This window comes from Meriones unguiculatus, chromosome 11, assembly GCF_030254825.1.
Source record: "Meriones unguiculatus strain TT.TT164.6M chromosome 11, Bangor_MerUng_6.1, whole genome shotgun sequence".
Classification (NCBI taxonomy): Eukaryota; Metazoa; Chordata; class Mammalia; order Rodentia; family Muridae; genus Meriones; species Meriones unguiculatus.
Genome location: NC_083359.1, coordinates 56,919,584 through 56,940,719, shown reverse-complemented (window position 1 = coordinate 56,940,719; position 21,136 = coordinate 56,919,584). Strand labels below are relative to the sequence as shown.

At 42.6% G+C, this 21,136-nt stretch overlaps 1 protein-coding gene across 3 annotated transcripts in view; it reads left to right on the top strand.

Annotated features, from left to right (window-relative positions):
• The window catches only part of Ipo9 (importin 9), a 49,515-nt gene extending 29,460 nt beyond the window's left edge, over positions 1–20,055 (top strand). For all 3 annotated transcript variants that reach the window (XM_021636645.2, XM_060364358.1, XM_060364357.1), the window contains 11 exons: positions 1,651–1,810; positions 6,979–7,205; positions 9,485–9,633; positions 10,588–10,716; positions 11,484–11,759; positions 12,347–12,513; positions 13,403–13,536; positions 14,171–14,293; positions 14,688–14,792; positions 14,998–15,074; positions 15,529–20,055. In XM_021636645.2, the coding sequence (XP_021492320.1) occupies positions 1,651–1,810; positions 6,979–7,205; positions 9,485–9,633; positions 10,588–10,716; positions 11,484–11,759; positions 12,347–12,513; positions 13,403–13,536; positions 14,171–14,293; positions 14,688–14,792; positions 14,998–15,074; positions 15,529–15,639 (1,658 nt within the window). In that variant the 3' untranslated portion in view covers positions 15,640–20,055. The remainder of the gene's footprint in view (positions 1–1,650; positions 1,811–6,978; positions 7,206–9,484; positions 9,634–10,587; positions 10,717–11,483; positions 11,760–12,346; positions 12,514–13,402; positions 13,537–14,170; positions 14,294–14,687; positions 14,793–14,997; positions 15,075–15,528) is intronic.
• The last annotated feature ends 1,081 nt before the right edge of the window (positions 20,056–21,136 follow it).

Here is a 21,136-nt window from a genome sequence, read left to right as displayed (position 1 = left end):
TGAATTCAGGTCTTAACAGCCCAAGAAGTGTAGTTCACAAACTGTTTGTAACTCAAGCTACAAGAGATCTGTTACCCTTTTCTGGCATCTACTGGCCTTGTACTCGTACACACATCACACACATACAACATAATTGAGATTAAAATTTTAAACTCACAAGTGTTGTGACTTCATAGCCACGAATTCATAAGTGTATCATGAAACCTCTGGAAATTGCCATTATTCACTTGAGAAAGAATGAGAATGAAAAAGTTAATGTCTTGGTATTCCTTTAAAAATGATTTTAGTGGGTTGGAGAGATGGCTCAACCGGTAAGAACACTGGCTGCTCTTTCAAAGGACCAGGATTCAATTCTTAGCACCTACATGGCAGATCCAACACCCTCATACAGGCAAAACTCCAATGCCCATGGTGGGGGAGGGGGAAAGCCAGGTGATAGTGGATTATTTCTTTCATCTCAGCACTCGGGAGGAAAAGGCTTGTGAATCTCTATGAGACCAGCCTGGTCTACAGAGTGAGTTCCAGAACAGCCAGAGCTGCACAGAGAAACCCTGTCTCAAACCAACAAAAAAAAATTTTAGAGACTAGAGGTATGGCTTAGCTGTTAGGAATACTGATTACTCTTCCAGAGAACCTGGGTTCAATTCCCAGCATGCACATGGTGACTCACAGCCATCTATAACTCTAGCTCCAAGGAGATCCCACTCCCTTTCCTGGCCTCTAGGCACCAGGCACTCATGTAGTGAACACATATATGCAAACAAAACACTCATACACATAAAATGATAAAATGTTTAAATTGAAAAGTAACAGTCTTAGCTATAAGGACTTTCAGGAATACCTGGACCATACTCTGGCAGTTACTACCTCTCTGTTTCTAAAGCATTAAAATTATTTGCTGGTTTTTTAAAAGCTAGTCAGTAATTCCTCAATTACATATTTTAGTGTGAGGAACTAAGCTAAGCTCTTTGACAGACTGGATAAATTCAGTCTTCCCAGACAGTTTATGCTTGGTGGAGGGTAGTAATTCTTACACCAGTGGATAGAATATCAAACAGAATATAGCATATGAAAAGGCTGGGCATATAGAATTAAAGTGGCTCAGAGATAATTGGGATTACTTCAGCTAAGAGATCATTAGATCATACGAAAGAGGAATATGTTGACTTATAATTTAAACAAAGCTCATAGTAGACAAAGCAAGGTATGAATTTCTGGGGTCAGATGTGTGCTTGAAGTTAATAGCTGTGAAGGGAGCCTTGAATGTCATCACTAGTGTTGTGTATGTGGGGGACTGTAAAATTTTTTGGCTGGTTATTAATAGAGGGATAATATGATCAGAGCTCTAGTTTATATTCTAGTGTTGAGACAGTAGTAGGAAGAAAGTGACAGTGGGGAGGGTTTAGAAGATGAACTAGTGATGCAAGTAAGCGAAAAGGCGGGCGTTAGTTCAGAATATGCAATAGTAGAGGTAATGTTGAGTTATTGATTCTGTGCCATACATCGTACATGTAATTTTATTGCATGAAATTGTCATATATGTTATGTAGCATCCAATTATTTGTTAACATTTGAGAAATGAAGTTGGGAGGGAGCAGGGGCAAGAGGAACTTTTCATCATCTAACCTGTAATTGCTCTCTTTCTCATAGCGTCTCCTTTCCTCTTGGGTCGGGCACTTTGGGCTGCCAGTCGTTTCACTGTTGCTATGTCCCCTGAACTGATTCAACAGTTCCTACAGGCAACAGTTAGTGGTCTTCATGAGACACAACCCCCATCAGTTCGAATTTCTGCTGTGAGAGCCATCTGGGGGTAAGTATGCTACTCTACAATGCTATAAACTCGAAGAGAAAATGACTCAGGTAGGGAACATCACATGTCCCATGCATTATAGTACTTGGAAATTGCTCCTGAAGACCTCCTCAGGATGAATATTGCAGAGAAAGGAAATGAAGCTATGTAGGTGACTCCATAAGATGTCCTGTTCCCTTGTGTTCCTTATTTCCATTAAATTCACTCCAGCTATGAAGTCACCAGGCAGCTTCTTTTCTTCAGTGAAGGTAAAGAACCCAAGGCTCTGTTGTAATTTGCATAAGGGTTGCATAACTGATGAAGGACATAAGTCTGATTATGTCACACCATTAGCAGTCACATCATTAGCAGTCGCATCATTGTGTTGATAGTCTATGTTTTAGAAACCAAAGTTGGGTGCTGGAGAGATAGCTTTGTGGTTAAGAACACTGTTTGCTATTCCAGACGTCCCAAGTTCAATTCCCAACAACTACATGGTGGCCTCACAACTATCTATACTGGGATCTGATGCCCTCTTCTGGCATGCCCGTGATCCGCAGATAGAGGGCTCATATAAAATAAATAAATCTTAAAAAAAAAAAAAAAAAACAGATGATCATGCCAAACAGTATATTTGATTTCAGACACCAAATTTTGGAGACTGTGGCATAGAAACATGGTTCTTCTCCAGTTTCACTTCTCTTTTTTTCATAGGTAAAGACTAGAGGTTTAATGGTCATTTACTTATGTTCCTACCCAGACCAAAGGAAACATTGTTCCTTTAAAACTTTTCTTTAAATTTATACTTTTATTTTATGTGTATGAGTGTATTATGTGCAAATATGTTGGTGTACCATGTGCATGTTTGGTGCCCACAGAGGTCAGAAGAGGGCATTGGATCCCCTGTAACTGGAGTTAAAGACACAAGTGACACAAGTTGTGAGCCACCTTGTGAGTGCTGCAAATTAAGCCCAGGTCGTCAGCAGAAACAGGTGCTCCTAACTGCTGAGCCCTCTTTTGGGCCTGATCATTGTTCATTTGAAGGATATTTTAAGGTTTAAATTAAAGCATCTTAATTGAATTCTATGCATGAGAATTACAAAATTTATCTTCCTATTCTATCTTCTTTTGAGAGAGTGATTGAGAAACCATGTATTGAGAGAGAAAGAGGGAGGGAGATGTTTAGGGAACATTGAGGAATCACGTACTCTGTGTGCCTGTGTTGAGCAGTAAGTGCTACAGCTATGAACAAAGCCCATCTTTTCCTGTACAGTCTTGGTAAAGCCAGTATTTGGCTCTAAATGAATTTAAAATGTCATTGTGCTAAGAGAAACCGTATAGCTTTTAGAGAGCTCTGAAACCTCTCTTAAATGTCTGAGAAGAGAACCCTACCCTGATTAACCACTGCCTGTATTGCTTCTGACCTTTGTAAAACTTGGTTTTATCTGCATGCATTAATTAGTCCCTGAGGCATTAAACATCTCTTATAACAAATGGCAGTGTAAAATTAAAAGCAGGAGCTGGAGAGATGGCTTGGCAGTTAAGAGCACATACTATTCTTAAAGAGGACCCAACTTTGATTCCTAGCACCCACATCAGACAGTTTACAACTACCTATAACTCCAGCTCCCCGTCAGCCTCCTCATACATGGACATGTACACATAAATAAATCATAGTCGTATTTTTAAGAAAAAAAAAAATTTAAAGCCTTTGCCAACTAAATAAGAATAAAACCATTAAAACCTAGGTATATGTTACTTAAAACTTTTAAAATGGGCCAAGAGTAAAGTCAGATTATTGGTAGAAGAATTGTGTCTATTTTGTGCTGTGATTTATAGAAATGTTCAAAGTTGCAAACTGAGAAGGGTTTGATATAAGTGTGTAAATAGGGTAAGAACCCCCTGTTTTCTGGGATGTTCTAGAGAGATAGCAGTACCTGCCAAGCATAACTTACATTCATCCTCATAGGAGAGATTAGAATTAAAAAAACAAAAACACTTTCATTCATTGTTATCAATGTAAATGTTTGTTTACAGTGAGCTTAAATTCTATTTTAAGAAAAAACAGGGGCTGGAGAGGTGGTACAGCAGTTGGCAGCGCTTGGTGTAAGTCATGAGGACCTCAATTAAGACCTTAGAACCTGTGCAACAAGCTGGCCGTCCTGCACACTTCTGAACCCCAGCTCCAAGGGAGTGAAAGAGACAGGAGACTCACGGGGTCTACCTGAGAGAAGAAGGCCGAGTCCAGGAAAAACCTTGCCTCAAAGAGGAGTAGATGGGGAGTTAATAGGGAAGGACACCCAGTGCCTTCTTCTAGCCTCTGCATGTATATAGACATATGTACCTGCATGCATGCATGCATGCAATCATACATATATACATAAATGAAATAATATTTTTTCATGTGAAGAAAACTTCATTTTTAATACCTAATGCATAGTTCTCATTGACTGCTTAAGCAGTTATCTTCTGATTTTTCTCAACATGTTTCAGTGAAACATCAAAAAAACAACAAAAATGGGCAGTGGTCTTGCATGCCTTTAATCTCAGCACTCAGGAGGCAGAAGCAGGTTAATCTCTTGTGAGTTTGAGGCAAGCCTGATCTACAGAGTGAGTTCCAGGACAGCCAAGGGTACACAGAGAAACCCTTTCTTGGGGGGAGGGGAAAGCAGTGAAACATACCATTCTAAAAAATGACAAGCTATAAATATGCATACCAGAGAGAAATGGACACTCACATGTTTACAGAATTGTACATATGATGTCAGATGCTGGATTCCCCTGAACCCTATCTGTAATTTCCAAGGGCTATCCTATGAGGGTTAGAGAAATGGCAGAATTAAGAGTGCCTACTTGGAGAAGATCTGGGGTTGGGTTATCTCTCTAGCTCCCACTCCCCCCAACCCCAGACCTAAATTCTGAAGACTAAGGTGGCACCTGGCTTTGGTCAGCTCTGAACTCTTTTTATTGTTGTTGTTATCTTGTTTTAGTTACAAGCAGCACAGTATTGATTTTCTATTCTTAAAAGATTCATTTCTCAGCTCAAATAACTAACATATGGTAAGAAGTTGAGGTATCAACTAGGAAGCTGCTGTAGTCACTCTGGCGGAGTTTCTACTGCCGTCTAGTATAGTAGCCAATAGGAGATGAGGAGAAAGTGAATAAGAAGGTAGGAACTAAGGCCTAAAACTTGAAGTGCAAGATGTAAATTTTTATCCTTACTAACGCAGCGAGGAGAGAAGTAGTAGAGACTTGGCGATAAATAGTAAGCTTAGCCGTTGATGTTTTGATTTTCAGTTATTTGTAAGAAATACAGTGTAGAGCCAATAAGCAATGACTGAGTGGTGGCTTACAACTACCCATAACTCTAGTTCCAAGATATAGCACCCTTTGGCCTCCTCAGGCACCTGGCACATGTGTGATTTACATACACAAACTTAAACCCAGCTGGGCAGTGGTGGCACTTTAATCCTAGAACTTGAGAGACAGGTTGGAAGATCTCTGTGAGTTTGAGGCCAGTGTAGTCTACAGAGCAAGTTCCAGGATAGCCAGGGCTACACAGAAAAACCCTGCCTCAAAAAAAAAAAAAAAAAAAAAAACAAAACAAAATAAATGAATAAATAAGTCCAAAAACAATTTTAAAAAGTTAGGTCTGAGAAAAAAAAAAAAAAAAGTCTATTACAGAGCCAAGCCTGTAAAAGCTGTGGTTCCATGGGTTGTGCAGCTTTACAGCTGATACAGGTTATTTGGATATAAAACAGGCAAAGGTGGGGTGTGGTGATGCACATGTATAAGCCCAGCACTGTGGAGCAGGGGCAGATGGATCTCTGTAAGTTCAAGTCCAGCTTTGTCTACTTAGCAGTCAGGGGCTACCTAGGAAAGCCCTGTCTTTAAAAAAATCATTGAGTGCCTGTTGACAGGGTGTTAGAGAAACTATATTTTTGTCTGTATTACTGCTATTCTATTGTCACTTTTTAATTAGTTACATTTAAGTGTATATGATGGGAGAGCATGTGGAAATGCGTGTGCCTTGGAACACAAAGTACAACTGTAGCATTTGGTTCTGTCCTTCCACCATGTGGGTCCTCGAGATCAAACTCAAATCATCAGTTTTATCAGCAGACACCTTTATCCGCTGAGCCACCTCACCAGCTCTCTCTTCACCTCTCACTATCATTCTGAAGTAAAAAGTCATGGCACTGAAGGTGTAGTTCAGTGGCAGAGTATTTGCCCAGTGTATGCAAAGCCCAGGATTCCATCCCCATCAGAAAAGAAGGAAAGTGAAGGTTGAAACATTTTGTTTGTAGCATTTGTATCCTGTGAGAGACAGTAAGCAACACTCAGTAAGTACTTGTTGGTTAAGAAGTGAAAGAGGTGATTAGAGCTAAGTTTGAATCCCAAAGGTAAAGCACTGATTTCCTAAGCATGCGTAAGACTGTTTCTATAAATTAAATTCATTTTGACACTCAAAAAATTCTAAAGTATAAAATTTGTGACATGGAAATTAAAAAATAGTCTCTTCTAATATAATTATGAGATGTTTTAAGGCTACATTTGTTTCTTGTTTTTGCTTTTTGTGGGTTGTGGGGTTTTTTTTGTTTTGTTTTGTTTTTGTTTTTTTTTTTGAGACAAGGTCTCAGTGTCAACCCTGAACTTGCTATATAGACCAGACTGGTCATGAGCTACAACATGCATGTGGAAGTCAGAGAATAACTTCTAGTCTGTAGCCTCTGGGGAACCAGCTGAGGATATCGGGCTTGGGGGCAAGTACTTTTATTGGCTGAGCCATCTTGCCACTTTTATATGTCCACATCTTGGTAATATGATTTAACATTGTCGTCTGAGAACTCATGAGACAGTTAACCTAGTATCTTAATAATTTGGATTATTTGGATGTGATGATTGTATGAAATTTTAAGGAAAATAGCACATATGCTAGCCGGCTAACTTAGTGCTATAGAATCTGCTTAAGCATGTATGAGAGACCCCAGGCTCGATCCGCCAGCAAAGCAGAAGTTTTGAAGAGACTAGAGGGATTGATATGTATGTAATACACTACAGGAAGATATGAAGACATAGCTAACTATAGAAGTAGCTTTATAAAGCTATATATACATATAAGACTGGAAAGCCTAAGGATTGAAGTGTCTGCTTATGAGTAATTCTTAATTATGTATATCTCTCTCTAGTTACTGTGATCAACTGAAAGTTTCAGAGAGTACACATGTGCTTCAGCCTTTCCTCCCCAGCATACTTGATGGTCTAATTCACCTAGCAGCCCAGTTCAGCTCAGAAGTCCTCAACCTGGTGATGGAGACCCTATGCATCGTTTGTACTGTTGACCCAGAATTCACAGCAAGCGTGGAAAGCAAAATCTGTCCCTTCACCATCGCCATTTTCCTAAAGTACAGTAATGGTATGCCATCGGGAAAGTTGTGTTGATGAGAAGCACCCAAAGAACTGGTGATTGGTGGGGTTAGGAAACTATCCTTGGGGTCTGATGATCTTACCATCCTAAGCAAAGAATGTTCTTTGGTTAACAAAGGAAATAGTTCTCCACAAATACAGCAGCATTATAAAGTAGAACTCTAATTCCTGTAATTTTATTCGCATAGGACTAGGAATAATAGTGTGTAAAAGACATAATTCAACGTTCTTATGATAGAGTAGGAAAGTAATTTCTTAAGAATAGTCTGAAAAGGGGGATGCTGGGACTGAGGATGTGACTCAGTGATAGAGCCTTGCCTAGCGTGTCCGAGGCCCTGGGTTTGATCCACAAAACTGAGGGAAAAAAATGCTGAAAAAAGAAGCATACAAAGAAGCCTATGCATATCAGGCCCTGCTGTCACCTCACCCTTTGAGTTTTGAGCCTTTGTGTAGCTCAGCCTGGTCTTGACCACCATTCCCTACTTCCTCCTCCTCCCAAGTACTGGATTATAGACACAGGCTTTCATACAAAATTTTTTTATATCTATAGTAGTAACAAGCAAAAAAGAAAAAAAAAATTTCCCCAAAATGTGCATAAAATATCTGAAATTTTAGTTTTTGTTTTAAACAAGGATATGTGTATAGCTGTGTCTACTGGGGAGGAAAAAAAATATCACCAGAAGAAAATGTTTCAAAGGTATTATCTCTAAGTGGTAGAATTATAGGCTCTTCTTTCCCTTAATATTTTTCAGCATTTTAAGTTTTTATAGTAAGTATTTTTATACCTAGGTATCAGAAAAATATTAAGGATAAAAAAAATGTATCCTGAAGAGCATGCATGTCTGTCCCTCATTCTTTTCAGGCTTTGTTAATTTTCTGTGGAATGGCTTTATCTTTTCTTACCCATTCTGCCAATGGAGAGCTAGGTTGTTCCTTTTTTATTTTTTTCTATTAAAAGCAATGTTATAGTTACTTCTAACATGCACCTTAGTGTGCACTACCTCTATCTTTTCATGCTACATGACAAAGGTGTTCTTGTTATTGGGTAAAGCAGATTGACATGAAGTTCCATTTCTCAGCCAAGTAACACATTCCCATGATCCTAGCCCTTGGGGCCTAGGCTGGAGGATTATGGATTTAAGGCTTTATAGTGAGACCCTTTCTCAAAACAGATACCAGAAAGAAGTTCCATCTCTTTATGAAGCTCTGCTTTCTGAGAGCTGTACCTTTTGCTACAGGCAGGGCCCTGGGAATTCTTCCAGTCTGTCATGGCTGCTCTCTAGGAAATCCACGTGACTGCTTGAAAAGGTGTAAGAGAGTCAGGAGAGGTGATGAGCATTGGCTACTCTTCCAGAGGACCACAGTTCAATTACCCACATCGCTGCCATGGCCTTCAGGAACTCCAGTTTTAAGGGAGATAGCCTCTTCTGGTCTTCTTGGGCACTGCACACATGTGGTACACAGACATGTATGCAGGTAAAACACCCATGCAGAAAATAAAAATAAATTAATAATATTTAAAAAATAAAATGTATAAGAGCCTGAGGACAGTTGTGTTTGAACTTTCATATCTTCTTATTTTTTTTGTTTGTGTTTTTGAGACAGGGTCTCTTCATGTAGCTCTGGCTGTCCTAGAATTCACTATATAGATCAGGCTGGCCTCAAACTCACAGAGCTCCTTCTGTCTCTGCTTCCCAAGTCCTAGAATTAAAGGTGTGTGCCATAGCACTCCAGCTTTCTTCTTAACAAAATATCAGTGGGGGTTTTTGTTTGTATTTTGGGGGTTGGAAGCTTTTATCATTTGGTTTCATTATCATTCCAGATGTTAGGAAAACAAAGATCTTAAAATTTGCCCCAGAAGAAAACCCTACTTTAATTTTAAGAGTAGCTATTAAAGAGCCCATGCCCTGAAGAAAACATCTATTGTATCTTTTGAAGACTTCACATCCCTTATTCTTGGGGTGGTCCATGTGCCTGGCTGCTTCACTTTCTAAGTGTGTGAGTTTCTTGTTTTTTGAGACAGAGTTTCTCTGTGTAGCCGTGGCTGTCCTAGACTCGCTTTGTAGACCAGGCTGGCCTTAAACTCAAAGAGATCCGCCTGCCTCTGCCTCCCCAAATGCTGGGATTACAGGCATGTGCCATCTCGCCTCACTCAAGTGTGTGAGATTTAGTCTGGAGAAGATTTAAACTCACATTCGACTTAGAGCAAGAAACAAACATTATTAGACCGGAAGTAGACAGGGTTCTGTGTTGCCTTATCCACTTTAGATCCTGTTGTCGCTTCACTGGCTCAGGATATCTTCAAGGAACTGTCGCAGATTGAAGCCTGTCAAGGTCCAATGCAGATGAGGCTGATTCCCACTCTGGTCAGCATAATGCAGGCCCCAGCGGACAAGATCCCTGCAGGGCTCTGTGCGGTAAGTGGTTCCAGGGTCTGTGAGTTAGTGATAGAGGAAAGAATGAGCATTTTGCAAGTGCCACCCACAGACCCCACCCATGGATAGAAAGTCAGTATAAGCATTGGAGATTCAAGGTATTATTTTTTACTGAGCTATTTTGTCCGTGAAGATGGTGGTTGACTGCATAAGGCATTTTTTTTTTTTTTAAACAGAAGCACATGCCTTTAATCCCAGCACTTGGGAGGCTAAAGCAGGTAGATATCTGAGTTCAAGGCCAGCCAACTCTACAGAGTAAGTTCCAGGGCAGCAAGGCTACACAGAGAAGCGAGTCTTGGAAAGATAGGGGAGATGGGTACTGTGTAGTGAGAGAGAGAGAGAGAGTGTGTGTGTGTTATGAGGCATGATCTCACTATGTAGACTAGCCATATAGACCAGGCTAGCCTTGAACTCACAAGATCTGCCTACCTTTGTCTCTCCAATTCTGGGGTGCTAAGCATGCACCACCATGCCTGGTGGCATATCCCCCGTCCCCCCATGCATGTGTCTCTGTATACATGTGGGAGCTAAAAGACAACCTCCGGTGTCATCCTCAGGAACACAATCTACAAGAAACCAGATCTCTCATTGGTTTGAGTCTTGCCAAGTAAGGTATGCTGACTAGCCAGCAAGCCTCAATAAAGTTCCATTCCCTACCTCCCCAGCACCAGGATTATAAGCATATGTGCCATTTTGTCTATCTATTTTTTTTTTTTTTTACATGAATCCTGGAAATAGAAGTCAGTTCTTTATGCTGGGAACTGCTTTACCAACCAAAACATCCCTCCAGCCACTGTCAAATACCATCCACCCCCCAGGACTAATAAAATTGTAAGAGCTATGGTGAGGCTCAGAGCTTCATCTGCCTAACAAGTGTCTTGGTTGGTGGATACCTCATACCCTAGAAGTAATTCTGACTTCTCTTTCTTCCTGCAGACTGCCATTGATATCCTGACCACAGTAGTTCGAAATACAAAGCCTCCCCTTTCCCAGCTCCTTATCTGTCAAGCTTTCCCTGCTGTGGCACAGTGCACCCTTCACACGGATGACAATGCCACCATGCAGGTATGTGAGACTTGGAAAATAAAAGAAAACAGTATTCCCACTGTGGCCATATAGTAGGCCAGAAAATCTGACATGTGATTATGCTTTTGAAACATAAGTCTGTTAACTCCAAATTTACCCAGAGAAGCCTGGTAAGCTTGTGCTTTAAGGTCTATGACAGCCTTAAAAGTATGAATACTAGACATCTGGCTGCCTGTATTTGGTTAGGAGCCTAGACTTGGGACCTTGGGACCTTTCTGAATATTATGCTGATAGAGTTAACACAACGAAGTGATAGACCTGGAGAAGTGAGGGATGCATTGGTTTCCTTTTCAGGTCTTTATTACTGGGGTTGTTTATGAAAGCTATAGGAAAATGATAGTAGATATGGCCAGATTGGAAATTCCTAGGCAAACAATGATTTGTGTGAGGTCTATCTTTATCCCATGAAGACCTTTAATGCTCCTAATTATTGTTACATCTAAGGGTTTTGTTGTTTTTTGTTTTTTTTTTTTTTAATAATAAAGGTAAACCTGTTTCCTTGGTCATTGGTCCTTGTAATGAGAAGTGGACAGCTGATTTTGAGAGAACTGATTGGACAAAAGAAGGATCATGTTAGTGCTTGTCTTTATGGATAAACATAACTTCCTATATCTAATGTTATGAACCACGTGAAGCCTATAGACTTACTGCCACCATAAGGAGCAGTAACAATCAGTAACAGTCTGGGGTCCTCCTTGAATCTGTTCTCCCATGGTTAATCTTAATTGTCATTTCTGTCTCCACAGAATGGTGGAGAGTGCTTGCGAGCCTATGTGTCAGTGACACTGGAACAGGTAGCCCAGTGGCATGATGAGCAAGGCCACAATGGACTATGGTACGTGATGCAAGTAGTGAGCCAGCTCCTTGACCCACGAACCTCAGAGTTCACTGCAGCCTTTGTAGGCCGCCTGGTCTCCACCCTCATCTCCAAGGCAGGGCGGGAGCTTGGGGAGAATCTGGATCAGATTCTTCGTGCCATCCTCAGTAAGATGCAGCAGGCAGAGACACTCAGTGTGATGCAGGTAAGGACGGTGGGGTTCGAGGCTTTTTTGCTGCATGGGTGATAGGGAATCAAATGAGTTTGTGTGTCCTGAGTTGTTTTATTCTCACTATCCTCATAGAACAGTTAAGTAAAATAGGATCTATTTGGGGGCAGGAAACATGAGCAAGGAAAGCCCCGTGCTCTGTTCCGTGTGTGGACCCTGCTGTATATAAACAGATTTGTGTGTATGCATGTTTTGCTTGCATGTACATATATGCACCATGTACATGGAGCCCAGACCCTGGGAACTAGAGTTAGAAATGCTTGTGAGCCACCAGTGTGGATACAAAGAACCAAAACCAGCTCCTTGGCAAAAAACAGCAGTGCCCTAACCACTGAACCATTTCTTCAGCTCAGACTCTATTTCTGGTTTGTTTTTTTAAATGGTCTCGGTGTACAGCTGTCCTTAAACTTCGTGATCTGCCTGCCTCAGCTTTCTGAATCCTGGGCTTAAAGGTATACGCACAGCCCCAGACTCTGTTTCTTGACTGACCAGCCCATTCTGTCTCTCCTCTTAGTCTGTGAAATCTGTTTTACTGAAAAATGTCCCCTCTTGTTTTCTTCTAGTCACTGATCATGGTATTTGCTCATCTGGTGCACACTCAGCTAGAACCTCTGTTAGAGTTCCTGTGTAGTCTTCCAGGACCAACTGGGAAGCCTGCCCTGGAGTTTGTGATGGCTGAGTGGACGAGTCGGCAGCATCTGTTCTATGGACAGTATGAAGGCAAAGTTAGGTGAGACCTCATATTTTTGCTGTGAGCTTTCTATTTCTACTCACATTTAAATCTCTCTTCCCTGCCCTGCACCACTGATTCTTGCTTGACATGCCAAGCTGTCCCTGAAGTCTCTTTTCTGTCTTTCTTGATAACTGTACATGTGAATGTCTCCATGTTGACACTCCCAATAAAACAATCAGCAGAGCAGAACATGGATTTCTGATTTCTGCTAAGAGCCTCCTCTGGAACAGACTTGGCTTGGTTAGATACAGATAGTGGCTTATCCTCATTTAGAAACCCAAGCCTAAACTGGGTAGTGGTGGCGGCAGCAGTGGCTGCAGTGGCAATGGTGGCAGCAACACACACCTTTAATCCTAGCACTTAGAAGGCAGAGGCAGGGGGAATCTCCATGAGTTCAGAGCCAGCCTGGTCTACAGAGCTAGTTCCAGGACAGCCAGGGCAGCACAGAATTCTTGAAACACCAATAAATAAATAAAAATAAATGCAAGCCTTTGCATTATAACTCTATAGCCTAACTTCTGACTTATTTTTTTTCTGGCCCCAGGAACCAAACCCAGGCTCTTGAGTTTGCTAGGCAGGCCTTCTACCACTGAGCTAAATTCCCAGCCTCTCTAGCCTAGGCTGATCCCACTGGGTCTCATCACCCTAATACACTGTGCAGTGTGGATAGCCATTGTGAGGCTTGCCTACCCTAACTTTGTTCAAGACGAGCAGATATCAGTAGACCACCTTATGGTATTCCCAGCTGAGCTCTGTTCCCTCTCCTAATTAGTAGTGGAAAGAAGTTTCACCATCAAAGAGAGGGTCTTCATTTCCTGAGGGTGACGTAAGCTGCTTGGAGTAAGCTCTAGATGGGAGCTGACTGACTTTTTCTGGCTCTTGCCAGCTCTGTGGCACTATGTAAACTGCTCCAGCATGGCATCAATGCAGATGACAAGCGGCTACAAGATATTCGTGTGAAGGGAGAAGAGATCTACAGCATGGATGAGGGCATCCGTACTCGCTCTAAGTCTGCCAAAAGTGAGTACTGCTTCCATTCTGTAGGGCTTCAGGATAATCTGGGACAGGGGAGGGGCTGTACTTTCCTTTGTATTCTTATTGGTGGGTTTCATAAAGAAGCAGAAAATTAAGCAAACAGTGAATCAGATTGTATGGATCCTTCTTGTAGAAAGTTGACACAAACAATCTTGAAGCAAGGCTCCCCAGGTTCCAACTTCATTCTGAAGCTCTGACACACATTCAATATGCCTTGGCTCTTGGGTCACCTTTGGCCTACAGCTCCAGTGAATTGTGGATAGAGTTGCTGCCCTTAACTGCAAGTCTATGATTCTCTACCCTGTCTCAGAACTTAAGTTCTGGCTTGGGACTGGCATCCTGTGCTGGCTTCACAGCTTTGTTACTGGTAGGAACTGATCTCTAATCCCGGAACTCTTTTTACCTCTTCTTATTTCTGAACTGATATATATGTTATATATATATAACACCCGGTAGAATTAAATTTAAATCATTCTTTGCTGGCTAGATATAGTCAGAGATGGTGGAAGGCACCTGAGAGAATATGAACTTTGCTGAGTAGAACTGTAAGAAGGATGAAGATGCTGCCAGATTGAGGCCAGTGACAATCTGACTTGAGGACTTTTTGCTTCCTTCCTAGACCCAGAGCGCTGGACAAACATTCCTTTGTTAGTCAAGATCCTAAAGCTGATTATCAATGAGCTCTCCAACGTCATGGAGGCCAATGCTGCTCGCCAGGCCACTCCTGCTGAGTGGAGTCAAGGTGCACCAGACCCTTACTCCCAGGGCACTTTTAACTTGGAGGATCGAGTTATATACTGTCAGAGATGATCAATTAGGTTTATTCAGGTGCAAATTTAAAGGGTGTTGGGGGGAGTGTTACTGAAAAGTTGCAGCATGGCTGCCATTGTCAGGACTATATCAAATCTCAGAGGTTGAGGTGGGGTCAGCTAGGAAACAAGCTGCCTTACCCTTTCTTGAAAGCCTTCGTTCTTCCATTCAAACTCCCTGGGAGGGTTTGGCCATCCTTGGTTCTTTCACATTTGGGGACTGTAGCCCACATTGCCAAAACCCTTAGGGACCTTTGTTCTGTCCTGTAAACATTTTGGGAAGGGAAAAATGCATGACTGTTTAAGCTGCTTTTCATCTTCATATAGATGATTCCAATGACATGTGGGAGGACCAAGAGGAGGAGGAGGAGGAGGAGGAGGATGGTTTAGCTGGTCAGCTTTTATCTGACATCCTTGCTACAAGTAAATATGGTAAGCCATTTCAGACAGGACAGTATGGTAAATACTGCACACTGGTACCAAAGATGGGTTACTCAAGAATGAGGAGATGTGGGCTCTATAAGGGATGTTTCTTGGACTTTTGTCCCTTCTGCCTCATCCATGTGGTTGTAAAGACCAACACTGGCCTGATCACGGGCCTCTGTCCTAACTTGCTTGTGTTGGCTATGTCTAACAGAGGAGGATTACTATGAAGATGATGAGGAAGATGACCCTGATGCCCTGAAGGATCCTCTCTATCAGATTGATCTGCAGGTAAGGGTGTCCACAGAAGATGTCTTACAAGTAACAATAGCTTTCAAGCCATGGAAGCAAGATTATGGGTTCAAGCCCATTCATAGTTCTTTATGAGAACTGCAAAAAGGCGGGGGTGGGGCTGCTACCTGTCTGATTGCTCAGGGCCATGGGGCAGAGAGGAGTGCTGGGATTTTCATCCAGTAGTCTGGACTAGCAATAATCCGTCTTTTGAGGCTAATTCGTAAAGTTCTCTGAGTGAAATAGGAGATGGAGCCTTGGAAACATTTTTGGTTCCCTCTGACGTTCTGTCACTGGGTTATATGTACATTACATTCACGAATGTAAAAAGCTACCCCTAGGAAGCTAGCATTTGAAAGGCAGCATTCCTGTTCCACTTGCTGGTGGTCCTCATCCTGCTTTTCACAGCTAGCCCTGGGAATGTTTAGTAATGCCTCTCTTGTTCTTCCTCCAGGCATATCTCACAGACTTCCTTTGCCAGTTTGCTCAGCAGCCCTGTTATATAATGTTTTCGTGCCACCTTAATGACAACGAGAGGCGGGTTCTACAGACCATCGGCATCTAACAAGGGGAGTCTTCAACCTGTGTTCCCTCTCCTGGCTCAGCCACAGGCCATTCTACAGCCTTCACTGGCCTTGAGAGGCACTTTTTCTCAGCCTGGAGTGGCTTCGTTGCCCTTGGCCTCAACAGTGACACTGACACTCAGTTCTTGCTTACCAGGGCTGACGTTTTAAAAACCTAAAACAAAGAACATTTCTCAAAGTCCTGTGAAGATACTCCAAGTCTGGAACTCTTTTTCTCCCCAGCTCTGCCCCCTCCATTCCTAGCATCTTCGGTTGGCCAGACCAGAAACATTGATACCCAGGACTATGGGTTCCTGATTATTTAACCCCACCTCGGGAATACAGGAAAAAGGACATCTGATGTGTTCAGATAGGAACCCCTTGAGAGATCATTGTGCTCTCTGCCCTCAGCCATTGATGCTCTAGGTTCTCACTAAGAACCAGCTGGAGCAGATACATACTAAATCTTTCCAGTAATCTCAGCTTCATGCTTTCCTCGTGCAACACTAAAGGTCCTCTGTCAAAGGAGCCATCTTCCCATCTTTGCTTCATTGCATGACACAGCCCCTCCCCCAGGCTCCTCCTATATATACATGCACACACAAAGTGAGCCAGACAGATGGCAACTTGTCTTTCTTTTTTTAGGGGAAAAAAAAAATCAGGAAAAAGATTTTTATTTCTAAATCTGCCTGACCCATCTATATTGAATATGCCTCTTCTACACATAACCACAGAGTCCGATATTCCTATTCTAAGGTTACCCCATCCCTCAGGAATCCCCTAAAGTGCTTGAGTTGTAGCCCTCGAATTTGCAACATGTATTTTTCTAGGACAGTAAAGCAATCTTTACAAATGAATTTAGTCTGCATACTCTAAGGTACCTCAGCATCTCTGCCTTCTGTTTATTCCCTCTAGAAGAAAAGTAAAAACAAGAAAAGAAAGTTTAACCTATTTTGGCATCCTACTGTAATTTGGCAGACAGCTCAGAAATCTTAGAGAACTGGTATTTTTCATTCAAATATGTTTAAACAGTCAGTGGTACAGCATGTGGATGGCCCAGCGTTCAGTCCCTAGTACTGCAAAAATAAGGGGCATCCCTCAGTGGGTTTCCCTTGTGTTATGAATTGAGAGAGAAGGTAAAGATTAAGAGCAGAGTGGTTGTCTGATATTTCCTGTGTGTGATAGTGCCCATATCTGATACTCCATTTTTAATAGCCAGAGCTGTTTCTTTGGGGTGATGCTCTCACAAAAAGGAAAGGGAATGTGGAAGTGACGTTTGGCCTCCAATGTGAAGCAGAAGGGTAGCAGTGTAGCATTTAAGGCCTTTCATGGAACCCAAGGGTGTGGCAGCTTCTTTCCGACTATACCACCTGATGTCCTTAGTGCTCAGCCTTGAGTTCAGAGGCTTTTCACTAACATTTCCACCTTCTTTGTAAGAGCCTGAGAAAGTGTTATAGCTGTCTTCTGGCTGGCAGTGTGGAGACCAGTATTATCTCTGCCCTTGCTGCTTTTCCTCCTGAAGTTAAAATTCCTGTTAAAGAGAAATGGTAACATACCTGCCTAGTGGTACACAGAAAACCACAGTAGGAACTTTGGAACCTTGCTCCATAGTTGACCTCAAAGCCAATTGGAATTGGTGCTAAAAACAGTAGACCATTCCACACAATTAAGTTGTCCAATGGTTTTGATGCTTTAGAACAATGCCAGATTAGCACTGACCTGCTGTGTTTGAGAAAGCTTGGAGACCCCCATACATACACGGGCAGTGATTTGGTCAGTTCTTCTACGTCTAGTGCCAAAGTTAGTCCAAAGGGCCTCCCATCCTGTTCCCATGCTTCAGTGTTGGTGGGAAGGCTAAGCTCTTACATTAGGAAATGCATTCCTAGTTCCCCTAAGAAGCCATCCAGGCCAACATATGACTGGTTGAGAGTAGAGGCTTTTATGAGCCTTGATGGATAGATATTTGCTTGTGTTTTCAGAGCATTTAACTTCTGCAACAGGTACACAGTGAATATTCCTGTTCTGCTAAGAGCTTGTCCCTAAGATCAGGTGACTGTTGGTGACAAAGTTGAACTCTGGCTCCTATATTTTTCCCCTCTGAAAGCCGGCTTCATTTGGGAAAAAGGGTGAGGTGCACTTTTGGAAGATCAAGACCACTGAGCTAATAAGAGAGGTGCCGGCTCTCTGATGAAGGGTTTCCAGGATATGGTGAAACACTAGAAAGCTAAAAAGCAGGAGAAAAAAACTCAAGAGAAGGAGTTGTTACTGCAAGTCACTGACTAGGAAGCATGAACCCACAAGCAGATGAGTATCAGTAGGAGGGAAAGGAGTCACTGGGACTGAGATGGTGGTTGTGAGCTAAAGAGCAAGTGGTGCCAAACTAATGGAAACGAGCTTTGGTTTCTGTTAGCCACACCAAAAAGCCTAGAGAGCTAAAGTCAATGCACTAAGTAACCAAACTATAAATCAACCCTTTGTAGGGCGTGTGATGGGTCTCCCTTCGCTTCAGTGATGAGTGGGTTTATTATGCCTTACTCTTCCCAAGAAGTTTGAAGCCATTTGCAAGAGACTGACCTGAAAATGGAAAGAATGCTGATTGAATTTTAGATGAGAGGAAACCTCTAGGAAGGTTGACATTTAGGATCCAAGTAGATCAGTCCTTATAAGAAAAGGGGAGTGGCAACAGTATTTATCAGGAAGCATGAAGTTTGGAGTTCTCTGTACCTCCTTAAAGTACTGGGTTTTAGGAGTCCAGAAAACTCCAATGTGGACCTAGGTTATGGTCTAGGATGCTGCAGATTTTCTATGTCCCTGTCAGTGATCCTGGCTGATGATAGTACTTTGTAAAAGGACAACCAAAGCCTAAACTGTTGAGGGACAGCAGTGATGTGGCTGAAAAGGTTGTGCTCAGAACAGCACTTAAGCAAGTTAGAGGATTATTCAGTGAAAAGCATTGCACTGTCGCAGCCTACCAGGTGGACCTGTTGTGCCTAAGGAAATAAAAGATGGATTTCTGGCTCTTCTCTTTCCTGTCAGTTTCAGTGGGTATTAAACCTCTGTTAGATGTAGAAGGCCAGTGGCTTCGACTTTGCTCAAGAAGCTAGTCAAGGACTCCTTGGTGGTACCTGCCTGAAATCCCAGCACTCGAGAGACAGAGACAGGCAAATCTGAGTCCAAGGTCAGGTGGCCTACAGAGCAAGTTCCAGGCCAGCAAGGGCTGCATGATGAGACCTTGTCTTGAACTGGGGCATGGGGAGCTGATTAAGAGATCAGAAACCAATAACAAATGAGGCAAGTGCTATTTGGAGGTGCTGTGTTCACCGCCCCTCCCCCAAAAGACTGGGCTAGTGATAGTGGGGGCTGATCTGAGTTAGTGGCATGATAAGATGACCCTTTAATAGAGCACATACAAAAGGCTCACAGTTTGCTGAAATGCTAGAGCTGTTGAATGTATCTGTGAATGACCTTACACCTACTGTCCTGGCAAAATAGGTCCTTTTCCTTACCCCTTTGCAGATTGAGGAAAGCAGTGTTGAATGTTGCCTGCTAATGTGAGATTTCCATCCAAGAAGCCTGCATTTATTGATAGTTTCTTTTACCCCTCCTATGCATTTTCCAGTCAGATAAAGAGATAGGGTAGGAAATTCTAGAGGTGACTATTTAAGATAGGGTCTTGCATTTGAAGAGCTTTTATAAACACAGTAAAAATGTTACAATGAGCTGGCCATGGTAGAACACACCTGTAATTCTATCGCTTTGGAGGAAGAAGCAGGCAGATCTCTATAAGTTTCAGGCCAAGCAAGGCTACATAGTGAGCCCTGACTTTAAAAAAAAAAAAAAAAAAAAAAAAAGAGTGGAGCCTGAAGTATAGCTTGCTGGTAGAGCACTTGATTAGCATTCATGAGGCCCAGGGTTCTTCTCTCCCTATCAGCACCCAGCTAAGAAAAATACTAGGTACTGTGATACCTGGAGTCTATGCCAGAAACAAAGCTGTAAAGATAAGTGAGCCAAACGGTGAAGATTCCAAGGCCTGCTTCCTTTAGAGAAAGCAAGACTGGCCACCTAAGAGGGAATGAAAGTGATTTGAGCTGAAGGGGGAGAAGCTGAAAGGTGGGAATGCCATCTGGCAGCAGAGCTAGGTGAAAGAGCTGCAGCATGTGCTAAGATTATAACTTGTGGAGGTGATGACTCCTTGAGGCTTAATTAATGATGCCAACGGACAGGTTCCCAAAAGTGACAACTATCAAATGTTTTTTCTGTTATGAGCTCCTCTGCCGCAAAGAGGCCAGGCATTTTGTCCTTAGTTATCTATGCAGAGCCCCACTCTTAGGTAGCCGAACACTGCATCTCAATGCTTTGTGAGGATTCTAGTTGCAAGCAGCCAAAAGTACTTGCTAATAAAATTCCAAAATCAGTGACTGATTCGCCTTTTTGTGAGGATGATGCGGGTCAGCACCAGCCAGCTAGTGATCTCATTTTCTTTTGTTTTGATTACAAAAGGTCTCTCATGCCCGTGTGGCAAATACGCAGTGGGAGGGAAACAGCCACTGGCCCGACTAGAAGGCCCAAGAAGCCCTTCGCAGGGAAGGGGGCTGGGACGGAGTGCTAGACTGTGAACCTTGGTTTCCCTGTCTGTAACATGGGGGACTGATGCCCAGCTTACCGGAATGTGAGAACAGTCCTAACCCCTACCACAGAGCAGGAGCTAGCTTTATTTGGCTCGAATTGCCTGGTTGAATGTGACTGTGACTTAGTTCAGCCTCACAGATGCCGCTGCTTCTGATAAATGAAGGCTTGGTGAGCCTTTGGGAAGACAACTCTGTAGACCTGCCTGGGGAACAGGATGGAAACAGGTGATGGCCCCAGCTCCCACCTGCCACCCACTGTGCAGTTTTTCTGTAGTTATCTGTGACAAATTATTGGTATATTGATTTGCTTTTGTTGTTTTTTCCCACCACCTCTCATTCTCAGAACATAATTGAGTTCTTTGTAATTCATTACCTTCGTGGGTTTTGAAGGGTAGAAAACCACCACTTGAGGGTAGCCATACTTTGTAGATCTAAAGGGGAAAAGCACAGCTGAAATCAGGTCCAGGTCCTGGAGTGGAGGGACCTAGATTCCCCCAGTAGGAATCCCTGAAGCCTGAGTGGTCAGGACACTTCTGATCCTGGCAGAGTGCCTGGTAACTGAAGGACTTTGGGAGAAGGCTGCATGGGATACCTGAAGAGCTCTCTACATAGGGTATGTACACAAACCAGAACTTACGAGTTGCATATCATGAGCATGTGTTAAAGCCAGAATAAGTAGGCCTGGAGCACTTACCCAGAGTTTTGTACTAAACTCCCTCACTGGTTAGTAGGATAGTCTGATCTATTTCAATTAAAAAAATTTTTTTCCACCTAGGTGGTGGTGGTACACACCTCTAATCCAGCACTTGAGAGGCAGGTGGGTAGACAGATCTGACTTCAAGTGTAGCCTGCACTATAGAATATATAGAGT